Genomic DNA, 27,759 nt, shown 5'->3' with positions numbered 1-27,759 from the left:
AAATTACATTAAATGCAGTTAGAAAGAATACTAAGACAAAAATAAACTTGTAACTGGCATTTTCTTTCATTAACAGTTGAATAAAATTAGAGGTAAAAGAGCTGTCCTAAACTGAAACTACAACAGCAAGGTTGAGAGCTAAAGGGATGAAAATGGTCTTCACAATAAGTTTGTGAAAAAAGAATTCTCTTTCCCTTCACCATAACTTTAAAAGAGTAAAACTGTTTCCATATATAAATTTTTCCACAAAGTCAACTTATTTCCAAAGCCAAAAGTATCACACCTGTTCAGATGTGCTAATTGCACAGGAGAATCTCTCATCAGATAACACAGAATGCTTTCTAATATTAGATCACATTGAAACAACTCTTCTTTTAAGCATTCAATCAATGGGTCATGATACACTGATAAATTTAAAACTGCAAGCCAGATTCTGTGATCTCTATGTGCTGCTCCGGCAATTTAAGGCTCTATGATCTTAACTGGGAAGATAAGATTTCCCTGGGGGCTGGCTGACCTGTGATGGATGGCTCAGGAGCCAAATATTGCTGTTGATTCCAGCGTAGATCAAATCAGGGAATCAGGAGGATGTAATCAGATCCCTTGATCTCATTTTCTTGCATCAGACGGCTCTCAATTTCATTGCAGAGGGCCTAGTCTTACGTTTCTTCTTTTTTAGTCTTAATCTTAACTTTTTAAATTCTGACAACAGCAGACATCTGAAAAAGTAAAAAAATCTGATAAACACTGAAAGTTGGTAACCCCACCTTTATTTTTTCATTAAAAATTGGGTCACAGTTGTATAGTATATCGTGCAGTATAAGTCTCACATTTTTGCTAATGTCCTTGAGTTGGAATACTGTTACAGGAATCCAGCGTGGATTGAAACATCTGAAGAAAACAAACTGTTGTGGTCATCAAACTGCACATTCCCCTAATAGCTCTTGTACATGGGCAAATTAATCTGCTAAGCCCAGTGACTGGCTAAGGCACTTGACAGAAACAGCTTTCCCTGTAAAACAAGTATTTTCTTCTTGGTCCATGGAAAAACTGCCATCCTGCAGATCAAGAGCAGTGATCTGCGAGGGGGACTCTGGGGACAGAGGATGAGAGAAAGGTGACTCTGTTTTTGTCATGAAGGATGGTCACTTTTAACAATGACCACTTTTGAATAAAGGAAAAGTCTTAGAACTTCTCTTTGTGTGAAATTGAGAAAATACTGAGAGTAGAATCTTTTCCTTTATCCTGTGTATTAGTAGTGTCCAATCTTAGAAAACGGTGTAAGAAAGGACACTGCTTTTGCCATTATGATCAGTAAAATGAGCTCCCTCAGTGCAAGGAGCTTTTTCTTCAGTGGACTGGTGGGAGAACTTCAGTGACACTGTCATTAAATAGCCTAGAGTAGGAACTAGATTCACCATTTTTTGGTTTGGTTTGGGTCTTTTTAAGTACTCAGATTTGTCTAACTGGATTTATAGCCTATTACAAATGCTGTATTTTTCCTTTAGATGTTATTCTGAGAAAATAAAGTTGCCAATACTTGCCTTTTTTAAATAATCATGGCAAGATTTCAGAAAGGTCAGTCCACAAAGCTACCTTTCTTGCTATTAAACTGGTACTCGGGTACCATTTTACAGAATTGGTAAGTAAGGATTGTTACATTAAGAAACAAAAGAAGAAAAATGCCCAAACAATATTCTTTATTCACATGAAAATTGAGCTAGCACAAACAGTTTATACAAGTATTTAAAAATTGCTCCAAAAGGCAAGAAGCACGTGTCATTACGCATTAGAAAGAACCCAGAAGGAGGCAGGGCTCACTCTATCCTGTATGTCCTTTGACGTTGGCATATGGATGTACAGGATTCATGTACCTCTCCAGCAAGAACTGCTAAAATGTACCTACTTAAAATGTAAGGCTTTGCAGCAAAGCATCTGTTACTGCAGCATATAAAAAAATTATTAACCGAAGACAAGGATTATTATAGGAATAGTAAGATGAGTAAGGAACTAATTGAACAGAAGAGGGAAATAGATTAGGCTGAAAAGGAATTACTGATGGTGTTTTGGAGTGGCACCTTATTTAATATTTTCATTAATGACAGTATAAAAACTAAGCATAAACTGATGAAATTTGAACATATATTTGAAACTGGGACAAAGTTGACAGCAATATCAAACAAAGGACTAGAATTTTACATAGGAAGAATTTAGTAATATGAAGTCTGAAGTAATATAAGCACCGTGAAATGAATAAGTGTAAAGTTATGTGTTTGAGAACCAAGTTATTTTGTTGGAAACAAGGTGGTCCTGTGGTTAAAAAAAAATTACAGGAGAAAAAGGTTGGTAACAGCTTCTACTTCCTGGAGTCATAAGCAGTAAGAAAATAATAGTAGCAGAGCTCATACTGTGATACAGTTTTCAAAAAACACTAAGAGATATAACAGAAAGTGAATTTCTGCTGCTGAAGTTTCCTCAGTACTGATGCATATCATTTCTGCAGTTTTTCTAGAACCATGATGTGGAACTGGACAGGGACAAATGAGCCACCATTATTAGAGAAGACTAAGGACACATCTATGCTGAACCACCTAACCCAGTCCCAATGATTGCTGAGTAAATTAAAGCTAAAATTACATAGCTTTTTGAAGCCTCGAGCTGTGCTTAGGATCATGCTCAGACAAGCAGTAATACAGCAACAGAGCACGCAGGACTAGGTTTTATCTGAAGCAGAATAGGCAAGATTTGTGCCTATTTGCAATACCTTAATGGAACTGTAAAACTGCCTGCTGCTTGTGGAAAGTTTTGCAGCTGTTCCTGAAAGTTGCCCTAGACCAGCTAATTGTCAAGATGTAAGTACTGAGCCACACTCTTCTGCCTGAAATGGGCAGCTACCGCTATAGGTACTCCTAGCACAGACACAACAGGACACTGTACAGTGGTCTTGGTTCACAAGGCACTGGAGCAGATCAGCAAATTACAAGGTAGCCCGTGTGCCTTGTGATTTCACACTGCAGTCATTGGAAGTGTTTTTCACTAAGCATTTAAGTGAGGTGAAAGATTCTATCAAAATTAGTCTCTCTGGTTCCCTTCTGTAAGTCAGAAGACCTCAAAGCACTTGACAGCAGCAGCACATGTGGGTTTAAATGAAAAGTGAGTTGCAGCTATCATGGGAGTAAACAGTAGGTGCAAGGTAGATTTTTTCTTTTCCTTGGCAACTCTGAAAGTTTGTGTGCTTGGATCCATACCTGAAGACATCTATTTTCTATGGGAGAAGCTTGAGAGTTTCTCCTGTTTTTTCTTTCGCACATATTTTGAAGCTGTGATAGATGGAAGACTGCTGGACTTTGTTTCCCAGTCAGACAACAGAGCAAGTGAACAATGTCATCAAAAAAGGGACCAAGCCCCTACAAATAATGTTAAAACATAGAAGATTACTGCAAATAGTTTTAAAGCTATTGCTTTCTTCAGCAATACTTACACTGAATATATATTCATGAAGGGGAGAGCTATAGGCATGCCGCTTACAGGTACAACTGTGACTAGAAAATTTACTCTTCAGGCAGTTGTACATTAATGGTGACTGCCAATGCAAGTTGCTCAAAGGACTATCTTAAAATGTTATCTTGTTCGTATTTCAAGCAATTTTATCAATCAAAGTCAAATTCAACTTGTTGAAAAAGCTGAATGGATATCAAAGGGTCTGTCTTAAATAATGGGAAGTTCTCAGACATACAGCTAGGATAGTGCAGCTGGCTGAATATCCAAGATAATTCCATAAAAAATCCAAAGACCAACCTCTCTCCCCCAATAGCACTTCAGCAGCACTTTCAACTAATAAGATGAAACAAATCTGGTTTACAGGTTTCCAAAAGGTAACTCAGATTAAGGAACAATACTGTTTCTTTATATCTTGGAAACTGAAGGAAAATGTAAGGATTTAACATTTTGGCAAGACTCTTTTTGCAATGTTTGCAATGAGAACAGCAAGTGAAACCTAGAACTCTTATGACAGTTGTGAAATTTTCCACAAAGACCCAAGGAGAAATTCTTTGACCCACTGACAGACCCTGACTCAAAGAATCCTAAGAACATCATTATTTGTGTTGAAGAAAGCCAATGTTTTTTCATCTGTCAGAGCAGTTATAGTAGAGCTGGATTAGAAATAGAACTGAAGTCTATACACCAGCTGCACAACTAACGCAAAACAATTTCAACACTCTTGAGAACCACTTGAGTACCAGCCACCAGGAGGACAAAGCTTTATGGTTAAATTTTCTTACCCTTCCCAGCAATATCACCATGGAGCTCTTCAGAAGAAATCTGCATATTTCTGATGTTAGCATTACCTTTATTTCTTTCAGGCTCAGGTATATTACATCTGTAACAAGTATTCCATGAAAAGTGAAAACTGAAAAAGCAATATTATGCACAGAGGAAAAACAATGCAGTAAATTTGGATTCTCTTCTAATCTTATAATATGAACAAATACTGAAAGACTGAGAAGTAGAAAAAAGAAACTGTGATTTACATATTCATTAAGTAATTTGTATAATCAGAAGATTTAAAAGGTCATTACTGGAACACCTGCCTGATAACAGATGTAGAAGAATGAAAGCCAAAGAACACAGTTTTTATAAAGATGTTGATAGATAAGCAGTTGGCAGATCTACAGGTACCTGCTGTGGCAGCATTAGTCTTTATGGTCAGACTACTGTTGTGGATAGGGTAAATCTTCTGGAATTCATGAATCCATACACATACTGACTTTCCTGTTGCAAAGTCTGACAGTTGTTTATTAAGAATTTGCTTGCTTTTAAATAACGTTGCAACTAAATAAGCTTTTATCCAGTAGGGAAGTTTTATGCACAAAGCTCAAGTATGAATTTGATATAAAGCAGGATGAAGGTAGTTCATTGCACTTGACAGCAGATACAAGGAAAAAAGTCTTAGAATCTCTTACCACAGAAAGAAAACAGCACAGTAGAGGCCTCTTTAGATGGCTGGGGGTACAGCACTGTGCACAAATCTCAAACAAGAATGAAGTCTGTCTTAATTTGGCTAAATTTGTTCATTTCTGTTTCAGTGCCACTCTGTAACATTGGAGACCTCAATAAGGTATTCGCATAGACACATAGTGAGAATCATCTAACTCAGTTGTAGATTACTGTTAGGTATCCAGGTCTAAGCTGCTCACCGTATGATACTTCTAGTCTGTGGCTGAATCATTTTCTGGAGACTCCTGTTAGATCTCCTTCTAAAACAGACAAAAATATAGCATTATAAGCTGCACTCATTTTGGCTGGGATAGAGTTAAATTTCTTCATGGTAACTTGTATGGGGCTGTGTTTTGGATTTGCACTGAAAACAGTGTTGATAATTCAGGGATGTTTCAGCAGTTGCTGAGCAGTGCTTACCCAGAGCCAAGGCCACCTCTGTTCCTCACCCCACCAGCGAGGCGGCTGGGGGTGCACAGGGGGCTGAGAGGGAACACAGCCAGGACAGCTGACCCCAACTGACCCAGGGGACATCCCACCTATGGCATCATGCTGAACAGTAAAACAGGGGGAGGGCCTCAGCTCAGGGACTGGATAGGCATCAGTTGGTCAGTGGTGAGCAATTTTCATTTGTGTCATTTGTCTTCCTTGGGGTTTATTTTCCTCTTTTTTTTTCTCATTTTCTTATAATTAAAAAAAAAAAATATTCTTATTTCTTTTTAATTATTAAGCTGTTTTTATCTCAACCCATGAGTTTCTTCCTTGCTGTTACCCTTACAATTCTTCTCCCATGTGGCAGGTTGAGCCTGGCTGGACACCAGGTGCCCACCAAAGCCATTCTGCCACTCCCCTCCTCAGCTGGATGGGAGGGGGAAAATAAAATGAAAACTTCATGGGTCAAGATAAGGACAGGGAGAGATCATTCACTAAATACCATCACAAGCAAAACAGACTCAACTTGGGGAAATTGGATCAATTTATTACCAATCAAATCAGAGTAGGATAATGAGAAATAAACCCAAATCTTAAAAAACACCTTCCTCCCACCCCTCCCTTCTTCCCGGGCTCAGCTTTGCTCCTGGTTTCTCTACCTCCTCCCCTGCACTGGTACAGGGGGACAGGGAACAGGGGTTGTGGTCAGTTCATCACACATTGTCTCTGCCACTTCTTCCTCCTCACACTCTTCCCCTGCTCCAGCATGGGGTCCCTCCCGCAGGAGACAGTCCTCCACAAACTGTTCCAACGCGAGTCCTTCCCGTGGGCTGTAGTTCTTCACAAGCTGCTCTGATGTGGGTCTCTTCCACAGGGTGCAGTCCTTCAGGAACAGGTTGCTCCAGCGTGGGTTCCCCACAGAGTCACAAGTCCTGCCAGTAAACCTGTAACAGCGTGGGCTCCTCTCTCCACAGGTCCTGCCAGGAGCCTGCTCCAGTGTGGGCTTCCCACAGGGTCACAGCATCCTTCGGGCATCCACCTGCTCCAGCACAGGCATCTGCTCCACCACGGACCCCCATGGCTGCAGGGCACAGCCTGCCTCACCATGCTCTGCACCACGGGCTGCAGGGGAATCTCCACTTCAGTGCCTGGAGCACCTCCTCCCCCTCCTTCTTCACTAGCCTTGGTGTCTGCAGTCGTTTCTCTCACATATTCTCCCTCCTCTCTCTGGCTGCAGTTGCTGTTGCCACGCAGGTTTTGTTTCCCCCTTCTTAAGTACATTATCCCAGAGGTGCTGCCACTGTCACGGATGGGCTCAGCCTTGGCCAGAAGTCACCCCTGTAGCTCCCCCATGCCAAAACCTTGCCACGCAAACCCAATACACCCCAATCCACAGGGGGTGGGGCAGTGAGTGAGCAGCTGTGTGGTGCTTTGTTGCTGGCTGGGGTTAAACCATGACATAAGCTTAGACATCTAATTTACAGGTATTTCAGTTAAGGCAAAATAACATTCTACAATCAGCATTGTATTACAAGTCTTGGGAGAGCATCTGATTGCATTAGAAAATTAAATAAGTGGCTTACATGTCTACATTATCTACATCATTAATATTAATTAATATAAATAGCTAAATATAAACCAATTTAACTTATGTAGTAATAAAGTATATGTTTAACAGCTAGGGCATTTCCCCTGTAGTATACTTGTCTCCCAATCACATTAATATTGAAATTGGGAGGAAGCTCAGGAGATAATCTGGTCGAATCCCTGGCTCAAGCAGGGCTAATTTTAAAATTATGACATGACGCTCAGGGCCATGTCAGTCAAGTCCTGCGCATCTCTAAGGAAGAATGTTCCACAGCCTCTCTGGGCAACCTCTTCCTGTTCCATTTCCAGTTTCAATTCACTCTCATAATGAATTTTTTTTCCTATATCCAACAAGAATTTCTCTTGCTGCAAATTATTTCTCTTGCCTCATAGTCTCTTCATGTGTATCTCTGAGAAAAGTCTTTTCTTAATCCTCATCCAGTAGGTGAAGACTGCAGTAAGCTCACCCTTCTGCACTTGCCTAGGCTGATACACAGGATTAGTCCATTACTGGTAGAAGAGCATGTGTCTTTGTTAAGCATCATGAGATTTGATGCTTCTTAAGTCCAGCTTGTCAAGATCCCATTGAATGGGACAACCCTAACCTTTAGTGTATCCATTGCCGCTCCCAAGATGGTGTCATCTGCCAACAAACCGTGGCTGCATTTCATCCCCTTGCTCAAGCTTTAATAAAAATGTTAAGTAGTAGTGGCTACAGTATCTGCCCTGAGGAATGCCTCTAGTAACAGGTTTACAATCTGACTTTGTAGCATCATTATTCTTCAAAGCTGATGGTCCAGCCAGTTCCCCACCCACCTTCTAAGTCAACCTCTCCAACTGTCCACCTCTCTCCAAGTTGGCTGCACGGATACTACATAAGCCTGTGTAAAAGTCTTAGTTAAAGACCAGAAAGATGGCATTCTCTACTCTCTCTCCTTTCACAAAAGGGAGGGAAACCAGGTTGGTTAGGCAGAGTTTGCCCCGGTGAAGTCACGATGGCTGTTCCCAATCACCATTTTGTCCTTCATATGTCTCAAAACGAAATTAATTTACATAACCTCTAGTAATATGCTCTACAGTCTTCTCAGAGACTGAGGTCACGTGCTACCTCAATTGTAAAGTACGTAAGATACAATTATTAATTGTCTTATAAAAGCAAAGGTACTGATTTTACATTCCCCCCCAATAAGACATTTTTATATAGAATAACTTCTTTACAGCCGTTTGAAAAATCTTTACTGATATATGATTTCTATACACACTTTTATACATTTTGCCTGCTCTAAATGTACAGAGTAACAGAAAACAAACTTTAACTAATAATAAGTTTACAGGATAATCTTTTTTAGAAACCAATACATCTCCCTTCCTTTAATTTTCATGACAAAAGCTTCCACATGGTCAAGGATTCAAAAATTCATCCAAAATTTTCAGAGATGATTCATACAGGAATCTGAAATGGCATAAACGAGTGCATAACAGGATTAGATATGCTAAACGCTAAATCAATCCTCGACTATTTGATTCTCAGAGTACAGCCACAGCATGATTTCTTTGACCAGTTACTTCATATAAGTTTAAGTATTAAATATGCCTTTACAAATTACTTTTGAAATAGCTGAGTTCTTTTATTTCAACTTTTTCATTTTTCTGCTGATCATCTCTAGCTATAGTGTAATCTACAGCAAGCCAGTTTAAATTACTATGTCAATTCAAGCATATTTTCAAATATTTCATCATCTATTTAAAGAACCCACTCGTTTTCTTCACAGCACTTTTACTTTTCTTTCAAATATAGTCAGATCCTTTACTGATAATTCATACTAAAGCCACTTTTCATTCATTTACCTTCTTCCTTTCTCCCTCATTCTTCATCATTTTTCCCCTCACCTGTCGCAATTTTTTTCCAAGCCTGAGCTTTCTATCTTATTTTTATTAGCAGCTGCCTCTTTGAGCTGCATACACACCCGTCTTAGTCCCTTTCTGACTCTCTTTTGCCTCACTCCCTAAACAATCCCAAAGGTCAGCTCTGAAATTTCCATTTGGCAGGCCCTTTTTATTTTCTTGCATTTCCTGACATAGTCACTCACCTAGCTTTTGCAGTTGTATTCTCACACAACTTTTAAGGCTGCTCAAAAGACAGAAGTGGGCACTTTGGTCTTGTGTCAAAACATTATTTCACTGTTAAGCACTGTATCCTTCATGTTACTTTTGTAAAAGATTCTGTCACCTATATTTCTCAAGCATTTTTTTCTCCATATTTTTATTATTATAATCCTAGACTGATGCCCCAAATAGACAAGGTTAATCAGTCATTAATCATGATGAGTTAGGGAATTCATCATGAGACACCAAGACCTGAAACACAAGAGGCACCTCTGCATTTCCATAGCAGTATATTGGATGTCAGGGCTCCCTGAATTCAGACCACCATGGGTGTGTCATAGGCTCCTCTCTCTGCAGTGCTAGATCCACGATGGAACTCAACTGTCAAAATAAGCTAGTATTATAGTGTACTATAAAACTAGTATAATTAGTTAAGTACCGTGGGTTTAGATACAATGCCACCTTGTATAAATTTTATTTTGTTACAATTTAAGGTTAATATAACAATAGATCTGTAAAGCGGGACCATGTACCTGCAGCATATTGGACAACAAGCTGTCATTCCAAATAACTGTATGCCTCCCCAAACAAATTTAAGTCAGTTTTGCCAAGTACCTTTCTAGTGAACTTTTAGATGGGTGGGAGACAAATCATACACAAAGTTATATTGCAAAACAATTCAAGAATCATTATTTACAGATGCAACGAGTGCAATAAAGAGTTTGGGAAGCTAGCTAAACGACAATACTAAAGAAATATCTTCCAGCACAGCCATTAGCTAAATTTAAATTCTACTACCCATATATCAAAATGCTAATTAAAGTAAATACAAAATATTAAGTAAAAGGTATTCTATAGCACATTTTTTTTATAGAGCATGGAACATTTTTCTCTAGCCTCCTAATCACTGCACTGACAGCTTTATTCACATTTTTTTGCTAGGCATAAATATTCACATTTTATAAACTATACTAATGCACGTGTCATTACTCTTGAGGAAATTCTCTCAATATACAATATGTTGTCCAGAATTACTAAGTGCGCTGAGAAGCATTTTTAAAATAATGGACCCACAGGGCCATCTTAAACTGCTAACTCAGCTGGAGAGGGAAGACTAAATTACAATGAAAAGTTTTGCTTCTGAATCAGTGCAACAATTCCTTGTTTAAGGGCAGCACTTTAATTACAACACCAGACAGCATTTTTACTGTTTTCTTTCTTTGCTAATATGTAATAGATTACTTCTAAGTCTAAATTTAAGACACTGGCACAGAATGCCAAGTCTCTTGGGAAATTAAAGAATGTCACAATTTCCTGGTATACCTGGGTATTAAATAAAATAATCCCTCAAGGAGTTATTATGAGATAATGCATTCAGAAGCAAAAGGTAATAATACCATTAAGTATGAGTTAAAAAAACAGTAATGCATTTTAGCACGCATCAGTGAAGCACAGTGTGTTAAAAGTTTGTGCTCAAAGTAATGATCAGAGATCTAGCTTGCAGCATACCATAACTAAAATTTTGGTGTTTGATAAGTAGAGCAGGATGATTTTAGTTATACATTAGCACACTAGCACCAGGGCAGTACACATGGCATGTCAGAAGATGCTAGAGGCCCAGCCTGGTCCAACATTATGTCTGAGAAAGTGCAAACACACTTTAAATTAGTCAAGCAAAACGTAATCATTGAAGAACCTCCTCCTAACTTTTTTGCAGCATGAATTCTTTTACCCTTCTGGAGAGAAAGAATCCCCAACAGACCTGTACAAATACAAATCTTCGCCAATTCTGCAAAGCTGTGTGATACCTTCTGAATTTTGTTATATTGCAATTCTAATCCTTGTTAAAAATACCTCCCATCAACATGTTCATATTTCTAATTTTTAATTTTATCTGCAGCTATCTCTTGGTTTTATATTACACAAAGGTAGCCATTCATATATCATGACATTAAAACACTGTGTAGCATCTTATGCTCTATATCTGCCCCAACTCCTAGGTGGGTTTGTCCCTGTTCACTGGGCAGAGATGATCATATAGATTCATAAAGCCATTATCTGTGTTCTTACTGAAATTTATAGTCAGTAGTGCACTCAAGTGGCAGCAATTATTCATTTTAATTTGCCTATTTATTTAATCATGTTAAGATTTGCTTTAATTTCTCAGCCTTTTCTACTGTCTTGATTAAAAGAAGTGCAAACTGAATCATGATATTCTGCTACTCACCTTTTTTTTCCAGATCATTATTATTATTTTAAAAAATATTCTAGTGGAACGCTTGGTAACCCAATGTTAAATGATTTTGTGTTAAAAAAAAATGGGTTTTGTTTTATTTTGTTTCTAAGCTAGGTCCAAACCAAAATAAATTTGTTCACAGCCGAGCAACTAATTAAAACAATCTACCCGGGAAGCAGAGTCACTCTGAGTTTTACACGTCCAATTATGTTATGTTTTTGGTTGTTTTTGTTTTTTTTTTTTTTTTTGTTTTTTTTTCCCTAAAATAAGGTGGTTTTTAGTTCTTTATCAATTTTATATTACATGAGCACAGTGCCCTCTGTGGAAAACACTTAAATTCTTGACAGCAAAATTTCTGTTTTCTATTTACTTATGCCAGAAAGTGGAAGTGAAGGGTGTATTGGTATTGATTTCCCCCTCCCCCGCTTCTTTCTTTTTTAAAAATAAATCTAATTTTTGACGATACATAACTGAAGTGGCTCATATGTATCATAAAACTTTCTGGTCTAGATCTTAAGATTATGTATCTCTTTAACTAACAGTTAAATAATACACTTGGCTCTGGTTTAATAGCAGATTTAAATGAATAAATGCATATTTTGTTAGCAACAACACAGCTACTCTATTGTGTTGTCCTTAATATTAGGCTTTTTTTTTTTTTTTTTCTTCCCATGGAAGAATCCAATTTACCTTCTGCATTTCTGAACCACTTCCAAATGGATATTTACTGTACAGCCTTCTAAAGTTCTACCACTGCCAGAACATTTAGTGTAGATATTGGGCTGCCTGGTACAACTCACATGCAAACTCTAAGGATCTGAAGTATCATAATAGGAAAGAGATGTTTTTTAAATTTAAAGTCTGTCTATTCTATACCCATTGTTTGACTGAATAGTAAGGAACATCAATTTGAAGAAGTAAAGGTTGCTAAGGGCCTCTGAACGTTCAGGCCCCTGTGATGCATTACTAACTTCCTCAGTATTTTTGGATGAATGTCCATAACCATAGTCTATTTTCTTCATATTTTTAATGTCTACTTTCTAACCCCAGGGACAGGTTCAATAACTAGGCAGAAATCAAATGTTAACAAATTTTTAGATTTAAGCAAGTTAGAGACACTCAAGGCTGAAGTATTCATCATGATTGTTTATCTTAGGCAGGTCTGAAATAAATGATTGCAAATACAGTGTAGACAATCATTTTCAAGATACTTATCCCAAAAGATCTAAAAGTCAACCAGATATGACACCATTAAATTTTTATCATCTGCATAGGTATGGATTCATATGCCTAATAGCAAAACGTGGGAGAAAAATCTTCTAGTAATAACAGTGAATAGACTACTTGCTTTGTTCTACACCTGCTGCTAACAGAAATGATTTTCAGAACTGAATCCTGCAATATACAGGATCAAGTCATAACACATTCAAATTAAATGCAAAAAACCCAAATTAAATATGTAAAGATTGAAATCACAGAAAATGTATAGGCAGGAAATTTAAGTGTGCTGGGCTCAATACCTCATAATTTTTTTTTATTTTTTTTTTCCCCACACTATTTTAAACCTTGCAATCATTCAGAACACTAACTGTATTATGTAAGTATAAAACAGCAAATTATTGCAGAGGGGTATAGGAGGGGTTAGTGTTCATTTCCCACAGAACACTTACCTTTCAGTCCTGCTAGATTGTTTTGTGGCAGCGTCCTTGAATGTTATCAGTTTCCTCTGAATGACAGCTGCAATATCCTTTAGAATTGAAGTTTTGTGCTTACCTATTTGAAATAGGATTATGTTGAAAAGTTGGGCAAAATTAACAATTTATCAAAAAAACATCTACCCCTGCATATTTTAACAGAATATTTTTTAACAAAAGATTGTTTAATGAAAGGTAAGATATTAAATTAGATTCTCACTGCCTTGGTTAATTACTGTGTATTTCAACAAATCAGAATATAGAGATGAACCCTATGAGTTAGCAGTTAGCATTTTATACTCACTACACAAAGATCAAAAGTCCAAAGCTGAACAACATAATTTACAAGCGATATAACCTTAAATCTTGTAGAAAAATTTAACTTAACAGCATGAAGAAAAGTGCCTGTTTCATTGTATAAGAACTCAGCTTTCAAAATGTAGCACATAAAAAAAGGAAATAAAAGAACAAAAATGGTTTGACTGACCTTTAATTGTAATCACAATGCAGACAGTAGCTGTTAGACTAAAAATTCCTCCAATTTCTTCAGAGAGAATGTATTCCATTAATTCATTTAAAAATGACCTAACAAAAAAATAAAGCAAAAATATATTATACGTCATGCTTCTTTCAAAATAGAACTGAACAGAACAAGTTTGGGATTATGCTACCCTGCCACCAATAGCTTCAAAGATACCATGCAGAACAAGGCAGTGGTTATTGGGTAATTGAAGACTACATGCTGCTTCTGGAACTGAGGATGTCCGAGTCAGGAGAATGGTAAATTGCTTGGGAAGAAAATAAAAAAGTTTGTACACGGAGTAAGTAGCCTATTAAGAGAAATGAAGCTTGTGGATTATTTTGGGAAAGTCAATCCATAAAAAACTACTTGTTCTAGTGAAATTTAACTTGTGTAGTTTATATTAAAATTTGTAACTAAAATGTCTACTGAAGTTTACTAAAAAAATATGACTCCAATGGTTTGTTAGTAATGACTCATGCCTTTAAAACTATTACTACTTCTAGCCTGATTAGAAACTGAAGTTTAATTAACACTTAGGTCTAAAATGCATATCTCAAAAATTAAAATAGATTTCTAATTACAAAACAGTGAAAAATATTTCTAACTAAGTATAACCCCTAAACACTTCCAAACTACGCTTTAGATATTGAAATTATGGATGGAATAACAGAACCAAAACAACTGTTCATTGAGATAAATACTAACTAACTCAATATGTATTTTAAGAGCCTCACTTTTTGCAAGAGATGATAGTTTTTACCAGCAAACTTCAGAGTTGTTTCAGGACATATATCAAGTTAGGAAAAATGAAACAAGGGAGTCAAGGAAGAGGTCTAGCAATCAAACTAAACTGCAATATGGAATAAAGCAATACTACAGAATGAAACCACTAATTACTCATTATAGTGTTTATGGTAAAAATAACAAATTTAACTCAGAAGCAATTATCAAAACCTGAGAAAAATAAAAGAACAAGAGGGGTAAAGCAGGAGATGGACAAGATCTGTAAGCCTCACACTCAGAGCACAAAACTAAATGCTCTGTGAAGAACTAAAGGGGAAACTGAGAGCAGTAGATGTTACAATAACTTTCCCTATTTCAAAATACTTCTGGTAATAAATTCTGTTACAAAAACAAAACACCATAAATATCCAGTTAATTGTTCTTTGGGCTTTTATTGTGATATCAAAATGAAATACGTAGTTAAGAAAAGAACTAACCTCCACCAGTGATTCTGTAAATAAGCTTTGTAGAAGCTCAGATGTTGCTTCAAAGAGCTGAGAAAGATGAAACCTCTTTAGGTTTTGAAATTAGTGTTATGAAGTTGCTCAAGCATTGCATTAATTTCATGAGATCATTGTGGACTAATCTGACCAAGTATTAATTCCATTTCATACTGCTCTTAAATTGCTAATTGATAGTATTCCAATCAGAGTTTGACTTTATTGTTATCCCTGTTTAGGTCAGTAAGCACACTCTTTAGTTCCATGAAAGAACACTGTAATTTCATTAACCTGTAATAAGACTCAATGCAGCTGCCTTTCCCCACCCCCCTCTCAAGGGCCACGTGAGCCTTCAGGCAAAGATAAACTCAAACAGAACAATAAGCTATTTACAAATACATGTAAGTGAGATAAGTAATTGATTCCTATACAGATAGTTCCCTACTAAAGGAAAGGATACTCACACAATTGGTCAGATAATGCCAAGTCACTCAGTATTATCACTGATATGGGGACTGAAATTCAGTGCTAGAGATTGACTAAGTATAATTGAAAATATAATAGATGCTGCAGAATCTGGTACAAGATTGTTGTGTGTTCACAGAACAGAAGCTCACATCAAACTCTGTAATGTTAAAGGAAACACAGTGGCGTGGAAAGATGATAATTTCTGAGATATTGAATGATTTACTACTGGACTCTGATTATAGCCTATCAGTACAGATCCATAAAGGAAAACTGCCTCAAAAGTAGTCTCAGTCCTGAAGCACCAGTGGAACCAGATGTATATTAAATCCTGACTTAGATCTTCTTTGAAAAATAAATATCAGAAGACACATACTTGTTTATCAAAGTACTCATAGAAACAACCTGATCCAAACTAGCAGTTTTCTCTGTCACAAAGAGACAAGATTCAACCTGACCATTACCAGGAAAAGTTTCAGAGGAACTCATTGAATTTCTGCATCTCTTTTCAAAAGACATATGTAAAATAATTGTGTTTCACTAAAAGAGCACCTTGATGGACAGCTGCTGCCTCACAGAAGAACATGATTGGATTAGGAAACCTACTCCTGGACTCTGAGCTCTTTGTTGTGCAAATTCAACTAGAGAAGGATTGAGAAGAAAAAAAACAAAAACACCACCTCATTAAATGCCTGTCAGATGAGGAGGTTAGAATAGAAGGTAGTTGTGATAAGTCATGGAGAATGATAGGACTTCTAAGGAATACACGTTAGTCCCATCATCATTTAAAATAAGTCTGGTGTGTATTGTCATGTAAATAAAAATTGAATATGAACAACTTAGCAAAATGAAATTTCTTTATAACAATTTAGAAGATATTCAGGGTACCCACTAAATATATAAACAAACAACTGTTTAATTTTTTAAAAAGATAATAACATAACCCTACTTTTGGTGGCTTCTAGGACTCAGATGCTTTAAAACTATTTTGAATTTTGTGATTTTAATATGTCTATAGTACATTTGTCACCTCATTGCAGACATTCAATTAAAGAATTAATACTATTTCTGGTAAATACTTTATCTTATCCAAATACATTTATATTGAGGGAACTAATATTTATAAGTATCTTACGAAAGAAGCAAGGCAAGTTCTAGCATTAAAGAACTCATTTAGATGAACAGTCTTGTAAATAAGAAGCATGCTAAGAAGCAGTCAAAAAAATGGAACCAACCTCCCCAATCAATATGTACAAGCAGTATGCCAAGAGGAAGGGATTATGAAGCAGTGCAGGTAAATTTAGTGAGCATCTAGTTCCTCAAAATTTATTTGAATTTAGAAATTAAAACTTTATTGAGAAGATATAAACTGCCCTATATCAGCAACAACCTTGAACAAATTAATGTAGAAACATTTACCTGAAAACATTAACTGACTTCTTAATTATGGCCATTAGACTGCTTGAAAGAGGAGGAAGGTCTGACGTAGTCTTTGGTATAGTTAAGTCTTTATCACTGGAAGCCTAAACACATAAAAAGTCAACATCTGTTTTAGATCAAGAAATATATGTATGCAGAAAACATCAAAGCAAATATGTATTTTAATAATTGCACTATACAAGACCTATTCTTAAATAATTAGAAGAAAAATTCACATGTGTTCTTTGAATAGCCTTAATCCAATTGTGTTGTGTCCAAATAAACAAATTTAAATTAGAAAGGCTAAAAGTAAGACAAATAAACAGTATTTGTATCAAGGCAAATATTCTCTATAGCTGTTCCGAATAGAAGTTTAATTTAACTACACTGTTGGTCAATATTTATAAAGCCACAGCCCACTAAACACAAATTAGTGTCCTTTGTGTCCTTAAGTATGCATACATAGTTTCTAAAAATAACTTAGGTGACAGTGATTTCCTGATTCCCCTTATCAGCTGTTTTCGGTATCAAGTTCTGAATAGCATGGAGAGTATTTAGTTAGAACTGAATTTTGATTTACTAGTACAATAACCTGAGGGCAGAGAAAACCCCAGCTCAGATGACTTACTGCAATGAACATTCATAATCTATGAGTATGAATCTGCAGTATCATTCAAGACCATAAACTTTGATTCTGCAGCATCTGTAAAGGGCATGTTCTCATCCCACAGCCCCTCAGCTGATACATTAATATTTGCAGGTAAATCTCCGGTATTGTTTCAGTTCCTTCTATAACACAGAATCTTAGAAGCAGCTCTGCTGTACTCGGTACTTTCTAGCAACTGTTTTTTCTGACATATTTGGCAACCACAATAAGAGTACAGTTGCTGCTAAAAAATCTCTGCTTTTCCATGTTAGTTCTCAAAGCTTTCAATCTTACCAGCCATATTTTCTCCTAATACTACATGCATTCAGAACATGCGTTGGGAATATTACCCTCCTCCTTCAAGGACAGTAATGGTGCCTTAGCACATAAAATAACCTCTACATATTCTTTTCAGAATTAGAGTTTCTTTCTTTACTTTCCCGAGAAACTCGGATCAGACATTTGGAAATCCTCTAGACAAAAAACAGAGGAACCAAAAAGAAGATGCAATGTGGGAAATGGATCTGTATTAAAGCAGAGAATGCATAAGTGATCAGTGCCAAGCGAGACACCAGCCTGCTTTGGAACAGGATGACAGAACCTTATGGGACAGTTCCAGAATAGGGCACTGGAATCTTTCAGAGATCAAGTGGTTCACTTCTTAAGTTCCTTAGTGCTGGGTGAGACAAAGTAAGGCATGTTTAGGACAACCTCCCTTCCTCCTCATTTCCTTCACCTTTTATTGCTGAGCACAACATCATAAGGTATGAAATATGCCTTTGGTCAGTTTGGGTCAGCTGCCTCAGCTGTGTCTCTTCTCAATCTCTTGCCCACCCATAGCCTGCTTACTTTTTTTTAAGGCAGGTGGTGAAAGGAAGGAAAAAAGCCGTGACACTTTGTAAGCATTGTTCAGCAACAGCCAGAACTAACTGGTATGTCCTCAACACTGTTTTAGCCACAAAAGCAAGCCACAGCACCATATCGACCTGCTGTGAAGAGAGTTAACTCCTTCCCAGCCTGACCCTGTACAAAAGCACATACAGATAATAACGGAAAAGCCATATCATTAATCTCCAACGCTGCCTAATTTCCAAATTATTCTGTCAGGGGTAGATAGTGAACTAAATATCAGGACAACTCCGTACTTACACTATTGTCAACACACTGTATTTGTAAATCTGAGATACACCGTAATATGAAATGATGGTCAATAAAATATCCTGTTTGTTCCACACCAACACAAACAAAATCTTCATCTGCAGTACAAAGATCACACCTTCTGAACATAGCTTTCTTGTTCCAACATGACATTTAAAAAGCAGTAAGTGTAAAAAACACACAAATAAAAAATCAGCATTAACTTTACCTTCTGTAGCACAAAATTTATCTCTGCTACTGTGGCAGCCAGGATAGTAGAGAGTACACCATGGTGAACTGCTGGGCAAGATGAATGCCAGCACTGGACTGCATGTATGAATTCTCCAAGAGGCACTTGAATAGAGTTCTTCAACTAAAACCAAAGAAAAACAGACCAGTTTTTACAGATTTCTTGAGTATAATTTAAATATTTCAGCAAGCTTCTCTGTGAAGAACTGCAGATGATACCTTGAAATCTATTGAGGTATTCTAGTCACCTGTGATCAGAGGGGGGATCAGCAACATGTTTGGGAAGTCTACTCATAAATTTGAGAGAAACCAACAAAACAATGGTTGTAACAAAGAACTGAATGTTTTTCAGAAGTCCTGAAAAGCAGATCATCAATTTTTCCAGTGATCCACCCATTTCATTATTATCTAGTCTCTGTTATAAAATATAAGAAGCGAACTTCTGTGAAGATAAGAGAGTTCTGAAGAACTTTAGGACATCATACATATTTGAAGGTGGTATAATTCAGGCTGAAAGAAAGAAATAACAACAATTTCTCCTCACTCCCAAGATCATAGTATATATAACTGAATTCTTTGCTCTGGATTGAGAAAGTTAATTTAATTGCAGATAAGACTAATAATTCATGAATACTAGAGTAGCTCAGGATCATTGGTAAGAGAATGCATTGTTCTCCAATTTACTAGTTTTTCTGTCGTGATACCAAGAATGGATTAAAAAAGTCACATTGATAACGAGGAAACTTAGGAAATTTAACTGAAAATCTAATCAGATGTCAACTTGAATAACAACCTCAAAGTGTCTAACACATTTACATAAAATGTACAGATTCATCTGCACAGGAGGTAGCAATGTCAAGTGTAATAGGATACCTGAATCCCTTCTTCCTGCTGGTTTTTGAGTCTGCATGCCACACATTCTAAAACTTTCTGGAAGACGGTCTGTACAACATGGAAGAGATTTGCCACTTCATCTGTTTCAGTATTCTGAGTTACAGAAGCTTCAACAATTTCTTTTAGAGCATACAGTAACACTGGAGCACAAAAGCCACCTCTCTCTAGAGAAAGAGATAAACTCCACGATATAAAAAAATTGTAATGAGATATTCTTCAGATACAAGCTTACAATGAAACTCAGTTATACACCATAAATAGCTATAGTTTACAAGTATAGATGATATATTCAGTTTTTGTGCATCCTTAGCTGAAATTTTCATACAGTTCAATCAATATTTTAAGTATAAATGCAGTGTTGCTTCCAATCCTTGAAGTATACAGATTAAAATTGCAGATTTCTTCAGGAATTTAGCTCTAACTCTGTCTGTACTGTAGACATAACTTCTCAAATGTGAGCCAAATTTAAATAGTGCTACAGTGTTGTCTCCTAAGGCATACTGATATACATAAATATCAATATATATATACCATTTTTTATATATATAAAAAGCCCCTGAATTACATAGCAATAACTGGAATCTAAGAGTAAGGAAGAAACATTAGTTATCAACAGTATTTTTCTGGTTTGGTTCTCTGCTTGCTTTCAGTTTTTTGAAAAGCTGCTGTGACCATATTATTGGTACTAGTTAGCATAAGCGGTAAAAACCATTTTTTGGGAAACAGATTCCAAAATGCTAAAAGCAACAGTTCTGCTAATATAAGAAAAGTCAGCTAAGCATCTACAGAGATGTTGATGTTAGTATAAAATAACGTACCTGTTTGTATAACTGAAAGAGCCAAATCTAAAAGGTGTGCTTGAAACGTGAGATTTCCAAGGCCAACCATTATGACATCTTTACATACTGTCAGGTAGGCCTAGAAAAGTATATGAGAAACAAAATTTATATAAAGTAACCATTCAGTAAAACCTAAAAATAATAAAACCACAAAACCTTAGCCAAGTTGCCCTGAAAGCTGGTGCATCTACTTGGAGTTACATATACAAGGAGTATATATGATACGCATACTAAATTTTTCATCCAGAGGAAAGAAACAGTAGCACAGAAAACACACAAAAAACCTATATCAGGAACAACTACAACACTTGTTTGAGTTTACTATCTCTTTATACCTTTCAAAAAGCTGTTTGGCTGTAGCAGCAGGATTTAGTACAAGACTGATCTCCTCGTTACTAAATTCCCAGGTAACTCACACCCCCTACTCTCTGCCGACTTCCAAACATATGTTCTATGGGACTCAGCACTAGAGTGCAGCGTAATGAATTTCTCAGGGTATAATTTTACCTATTTCTTTTGGGAAAGTGGGAAGGCAAGAAAGGAAGGAAGCAAGCAAGCAAGCAAACATGATTAGATCTAAATCCTCTCTCATAATCAGACCACCTTCCTGGTCCTCTAAGTCATCCTCTGTTGTGCTATTCAACACAACGTATGCAGCTGCAGTGATTTTTTCATTTCCAGGACTTTCTATCCTGCAAACAGGCTATTAAGGACTAGCATATACCCTTGTTTTCAGCAACTAATTTTCCTCTCCTTTTCATAACTGAAATTCAGTGACAATTTTAACTCTATTTTAATGCACTTTTCAAAACAGCATAAACATTGCCTTTATTTAATATGGGGGATGAGAGACTGAGAAAAGGAATTACTTGTTAGAAACCTAAAATTTGGGAGAGCCAGGTTAAATCTCCTGCTGTGCTAGAAATTTCTTGAGTGGGCATTTTCACAAGTGTGAAACGTAAAACATGTTCCATCCTCACTTCAACAGATATGATGAGAGTATATATTATGCACTGGTAGTTAAAAACATTCTAGATAAGAACAAGATATTGTTGACTCCAACTACATGATTTAATTGCTAGGGTATGTGCAATTATATTTATATATTTTTGTATTTATAACACAAAGTTTATAACTAAACTCAAAGCAATTTAAAAAAAGCATGTGATTTTAAGCAAGGGAATAGCAAAAGCACAAAATTGCAAGCTCATAACAAGCAGGACTGTGTTTCATTAGATCATTCACTTGTTCTGCTACCAGAACACCAGTACACTATGATTCTCAGTATACAATTGCTACATATATGGCTTTTCAGATCAGCAGTAGTTTGATTTATATTGTAAGAGACCTCTAACCTGGATAATTAATTCAGAAACATTACTGCGTTTTGAAACGCCACCCTCTTGATCACTTGCTCGAAGAAAAGGTAAAACTTGACTTTCTATCCAAGCACCTGTCTCCTTCAGAAATAAGAGGTAATCTTTTTCTTCTTCAGAAAACTGGGGGAAAAAGAAAAAAGTTTACCAATTGTGTTTCCAATTCCTTTGGAATTTCCTTATACTGTCAGCTGTAATTCCAGTTTATACTGAAAAGGTATAACCATACCTTGTTCTGAAGATGAATGCTTAACCTGCAAAAGAGACTGAAGGCTCTTAGGCCAGTTGCTTGATTGCAGCTATCAGAACCTGCAACAGTTGCTTTCAGAACTGAGCCAAGAACCTCCTGAAATATCAAGGTTTACATTTATATTTTCCAAAAAATCCTTTCAAATGTTTCTTTTCTCAATAATGTTTCTTTTCTTTTAAACAAAAGATTTAAAAAACCCCAAAACAAACAAAAAAAAAAACCCAAGCCACACACAAAGAATCCCAAAACCCAAAAAACCAACAGGCTTACTTTCAATTACTTTCATTTTGCAATGCCATAACTGTTTTTCAGACTATGCCTTATACATACATTCCAAAAGTCAGATCCCTTAAAAATGCTCAATACTTGATCACAAAAATTTTCAGACACCTAAAAATGACAAGCTGCTTGCTTAAAGTCTGCCATCCATAAACAATTCTGAATGAATATATTTCTAGTTTAGAATATTTGTTGGAATTATAAATCAAAAGGAAAACTTTTATAGAGGGGAAGAGAGGATCATGAATCTTATTTATTCTTTCAGGCCTTTAATTTACTGAGGCAATATATGATGTTAAGCAGTCTTTTGTAAGCACAGTTTATGGTGAGGAGAATACTACCTTTGCATCACTGAGAATTTTCAAAAGCTTTTTCAGTTTCTTTTCAGGAACAGAGAGCAGGCAATCACGATTAACAGGATGAGTCAGTAAATATTCAATGTAATCAATTGCTAGTTCTGGCTTCGATTCATGTGTTACACAGATACGTACTCGTCGTTTAGATGTCTGAACACTCTAAATTAGAAGAAAGCACAAACCCAGTACAATACTGTCAGTACCTCACTTTACAACTAATTCCAAAGCAGAATCATATGGCATTAAAGAGGCTTCTTCGATTACAAAAAAAAGAGAAAAAATTTTATAATAAAATTTTATAAATTTAATGAGAGACATGATGTCTTTACGTAATCTACCTATTCCTTAATTCTTTGACATATGCATATGCACACCTTTCTTGGGGTTAGCGTGTCAGACAACCAATCACAGGCTAATTCTATAATATGTCCCACTTGACCCCAGCGACACATGCAGTCTATCAGGGTAGAATATTTGCTTTGGTCAGCTCCACTGTCAAGATTTCTGAGTTTGGAGATCACACCACAGCTTAAAAGAAAACAAATAAACAAACAGAAAAAAGAGATGCATTAGCTTTACACCCATAAGTGCAGAAATAATTCAAAGAAACTCATCATATATAATACCAAAAAAGATCCATCAGTGGCTCAAAGACATATTTGCACGTCACAAATTTTACTAACTTATCGAATTTTTTTAGAGAATTAATTTATCCAAATGGTCATTTAATATATGAAGTTCTGAAAAATTAACAAGAGATTTCTTGTCATTCATGTTTTGATTTTAAAATAGTACCTGAATGTAGGTATAGCAGCAGGGGGCATAAAAGATGCCAGAATAACCAATGGAGCCATGCAACGCTCATCCTAGGATAAAAAGATAAACTATATGATGCACATGTACAAGTACATACATGCACACAAAACTAAGAAGCATACTGAAAACTATAATTAAATTGTCTCAAATTAAGTATTTCTGTTTTTTCCCCTAGAAATGGAACTGGTGCACCAGATACTACTGGCCACAATCAAAAGATAGCATGTGGAACAATAGATACCATTGGCCACAATCAAAAGATAACCGTGGAACAATTAAACAGATTAAGGAGACTGAAAATATTAAAACTACTGATTTTAATTGTTTATATCGAACCCAAACAATAAATAAGTTCATCAAAAGATTGTTAGAGACTAGAATGAAATTAGCAGAAACCAATCACAAGAAAGTGAAAAAGAAGCCTCAGCTGCTTCCGCTGCCTGTTCCAGCATCTGGATCATAGTAAGAAGCATTGGGGGTGGAAGTTTGTGGGGTTGGAAGAGTCTGTGGGGGAAACGGGTTGAAAAACAGGCGGACTCTCATGTACACTGAGTATTTATTCTGCAATGGCACATTTTCAGTTACTCATTTCCAAAAGTTCCAAAAACATTCAAAAGAATGGAATGCTACAAAAACACCACAAGGAGAGCAATATATCACATAAGTATTTCTGTGTTGACTATTTAGATAATGGTTCATCAGTCAGATACTGCAGTTGAAGAATAGCTTCTACCCATCCATGGAACCCCAAGAAACTTGCTATTGCTTATGGCTTATATCAACAATGAAAAAGAATAATTAATGCCGTGCAAATAGATAACATATGAAAGCATCTGAAGAAAACACTACTTGCAGGAAAAAAATCTAAGTTTTCCTTACCTTAAATACTTTAAAATATTCAGGAAAGACAGAAGCAAATTTTCTGATAGTATAATCTTTGGCATCTTCATTGTGATCTAGTGCTTTATGGATACTTCTCCAGAGAATTACAGTAATCTCCAGTAAACTTGCCATGCTGGCCACATCATTTATTGACAACACATTATTCAACACCTGAAATACAAACACTTAGATGATACTATGTATTATATTCTCAAACATAAATTTAGATTAAAATAAGGTTTCCAAAAAACCTGAAAATCATTCTATTAATTTCACAAAGTCAATGTTTGTTGTAAAACATCAACTCCATGATTCAGTTGAGTCTATAGACATATAACTTGAATCATCTTGAAACATTAATTCTTTGAATAACATAACTGCAAAATAAACCAATTTACTGGAATTAGGGAAGTATTCATTTGAAGTATTCTTCGTGTTCCTTCTATCTTATTCTAGCTACTTCACCAAATTTCTCCTATTGCAGGGGAAGAAAACACCGTAATGGCAATTCTCCTCTTCTAATTCCACAGATGCCCAAGTGCTTTCTCTTAGATTTATGTCATATCAGTAACTGTGTCAAATTAAGCACCACAGAAAAAGCGTTACCAGAACTTAAAGTGGACTTTCTTACACTTGTATTCTCCTTTTCACTTTCATCATGATCATCACTATCATGAGGACTCTCTTTCACTGCTTTCTGGATGCAGGCATTCAAGCAGCGGCGAATAGTAAGCATCAATTTAGCTACATTTAAATATAATAAGAATAAATTAGACATTTACTATTTGTTAAGAATGTTGCTAGTAAATACTTCTAATATAATGCCAAAACACCAGTCTGAAAGAGCAGGCAACAGAACCAGAAATAACTAGGAAAAAATTTCCTGGTAAAAGGAAATGGAAAAAATATGAAAATGTTTTATAGCTTCAAGTATGAAGAAGTAATGGTAACATTATCATCAGGTTCTACAATTTTATTGTTAAAAAAGCCTACTAATGAAAAAACCCCAACCACCACCTTATCAAACCAGAATCAGAGGAAGCTCCCACAATTCCTACATTCATCTGGCATAGCCATTAATTTAATGACCTATGTTCAATAATACATACCCTCCACAGTCAATTCCAATTATTTATAAAAGATGTAGTAGCCTAACCATTGCATTCATTAATGAGGAACTCACCTCTAGATAAAAATGAAAGGGTTATGTCCACTCTCATGAAAGTATGACTGGCTGAAATACACTACCACATGCTAGTTCAAAACTACCTTACCAAGGTAATCAATCAGGAGTCAATGCCTTGGGCATTTTACCCAAGTCACTCGATGTTGACTACTTTGTTTTTATAGTATCAGAACTCCTCTGAAACAAAATTTTAATGATTTTACTTGCTTCTTTGTTCTTTACCTGGTTAGTTTTATAAAAAGCAGATATACTCTGGGCAGTACCTACCCTATTCACTGAAAGTTTCTGAAGCTTTCATTAGGAAGGAAAGCTTTGTATATTTTCTCTGAGCAACTTGAAAATACTACTATCCATAAATCCCAGATAACCAGATTATCAGACATAAATATTTTTCACCTTCTATAGAATCTTCCAAAAAGATCTCAAATCACTTGAGGAGCTATTTATTTCACTATTTCTGCATGGTAAGACTTAGATAGTTTCCAGGTATATGTGAGGAGAAAGCGGAAAAGAGAGACCAGGTAACAACACTGGCTAGAGAGTGTACTACATCACCTAAGAGCAGGAACAAAAAGCTTTGATCTCTTCAGTGTTGAAAAAGCTTATGACTGTTATCAGCAGGGTTCATTGCTGGTGTCAATAATTTCAAAACCCACAAACTAATACTATACTAGGAACAAAAGCTCTAGCAACAACATATCACTGTTACAGAATTAAAGAAGCTATTACATGGTGTGATATTAGTATTTCCAAAGACTCATAAGGTTTTGTACTTTACCTATATTGGTGGGGGCAGTATATTCATAAGCATATTGATAGAACTTTCTAGCTGCTGCTGAATTCATCTGGATTAGAGTAACACAGCGCTCACACCACACATCCTCGGGTTGGTTAATGGGAAAGAAAGAGTTGAATAAGAGATTCACTATGCGTCGTGACACAGGCCGTGAATCAACTTCAAGACAAGCCAGAAGATGCTCCACGGGACAGATTTTCCAGAACTTTTTAAAGTAAGAAAAATATATTAAAGTAGTTAAAAAAATAGAGGAAAACCGAATCACCTTTATTAAATGTTGTCCACATCAGAAGTATTAACTAATATAAATAGCATTTACCAGAAAAGCATGAGCATTTTTAATTTTTACTAAAATAACAGCATTTACTTGAGGTCACAGATTGCTGCAACAACACTGCTTTACTGTTCTGACACACATCTAAAACTCCCACTATCTCTGACAGACTGGAAAAATTCTGGTTCAAGCAGTTCCATCTCAGTATACCTGCAATGCTAATGCAATTCCATCGGTATAGGGAAGAATTATTTACTCTACAAGGATATCACCACAAAATATAATTTGTCATTTTGTGCCATGTTTTATATTCTCATCATAAAACAAAGTAGGACCAAACTACCTACAAGTACAGTATATGCTCTAAAAACCTGTATAGAACAAGACCCTTTCTAAAACCACTGCAAACCAGAAGAGCATCCTGACGTTAGTAGAGCTCTAGCTTATTTGCAACACAGTAATCAAAGGCTATGAAATTCAGAAAGAAGAAACAGCTTGTTATGCCAGCAGTAATACCACTTACATTTGTAAGTACTCTTTTAGAGTACTACCACCTATTTATAACTACGAATTGCCTACTCTAGTTATCTCCAATAATCTTAACAGACAGAACCAATTGTCTGTAAAAAAAAGTAAAGGTACAGCTGCACATTGTTAATCTGCGGAGATGTGCAAACATTGTAGGACCCTGCTGGAAATTTTTCATGCTGACAGTCTGAATGATAATACCTTGCACTTGCAGTGTTTGTCTTAATTTCACATTTTCTGTGGACTTGCCTAATCAATGCATTGAGGTATGTATTATGGAAGTACCAAACTTGCTGTTGCATTATTGTAATCCTTATCCTGAATCTACGTGCAAGAAGCTGAAAGCTCTCAATTCCAAAATCGCCTCCCATCTGTCTTGTCTTCTGAGCATATTTGGGGAACTTGGAAGGTACTGTGATGGTCTAATCTCAGTATGTCTTTGAGGTTCTGACATCAGATATGGAATGCACACATTATGCACGTAAGTAATCCTTGTGTTAGGGATAATTGTGTTCCTTGAGCACTGAAGCCTTAAAAATCTGACAAGCCAAGTATTTATTTAATTCTC

General features: G+C 36.2%; 1 protein-coding gene across 2 annotated transcripts in view; it reads right to left on the bottom strand.

Annotated features, from left to right (window-relative positions):
- Positions 1–6,701: 6,701 nt before the first annotated feature.
- NCAPG2 (non-SMC condensin II complex subunit G2) overlaps positions 6,702–27,759 on the bottom strand; it is a 45,420-nt gene continuing 24,362 nt past the window's right edge. Inside the window, exons 14-28 of one of the 2 annotated variants that reach the window (XM_033009740.2) lie at positions 26,372–26,594; positions 25,039–25,151; positions 24,405–24,578; positions 23,505–23,575; positions 23,084–23,237; positions 22,695–22,868; positions 22,054–22,170; positions 21,804–21,947; positions 20,428–20,527; positions 19,589–19,773; positions 18,696–18,839; positions 16,684–16,787; positions 13,541–13,638; positions 13,030–13,132; positions 6,702–8,470 (exon numbers count right to left, since the gene is read on the bottom strand). In XM_033009740.2, the coding sequence (XP_032865631.2) occupies positions 8,419–8,470; positions 13,030–13,132; positions 13,541–13,638; positions 16,684–16,787; positions 18,696–18,839; positions 19,589–19,773; positions 20,428–20,527; positions 21,804–21,947; positions 22,054–22,170; positions 22,695–22,868; positions 23,084–23,237; positions 23,505–23,575; positions 24,405–24,578; positions 25,039–25,151; positions 26,372–26,594 (1,956 nt within the window). In that variant the 3' untranslated portion in view covers positions 6,702–8,418. The remainder of the gene's footprint in view (positions 8,471–13,029; positions 13,133–13,540; positions 13,639–16,683; positions 16,788–18,695; positions 18,840–19,588; positions 19,774–20,427; positions 20,528–21,803; positions 21,948–22,053; positions 22,171–22,694; positions 22,869–23,083; positions 23,238–23,504; positions 23,576–24,404; positions 24,579–25,038; positions 25,152–26,371; positions 26,595–27,759) is intronic. The other variant, XM_033009741.2, reaches the window with a different exon arrangement.

Source organism: Tyto alba, unplaced genomic scaffold, assembly GCF_018691265.1.
Source record: "Tyto alba isolate M040663 unplaced genomic scaffold, T.alba_DEE_v4.0 Super-Scaffold_38, whole genome shotgun sequence".
Classification (NCBI taxonomy): Eukaryota; Metazoa; Chordata; class Aves; order Strigiformes; family Tytonidae; genus Tyto; species Tyto alba.
The sequence above is the reverse complement of the archived record's forward strand: the minus strand, read 5'-3'. Positions and strand labels throughout refer to the sequence as shown.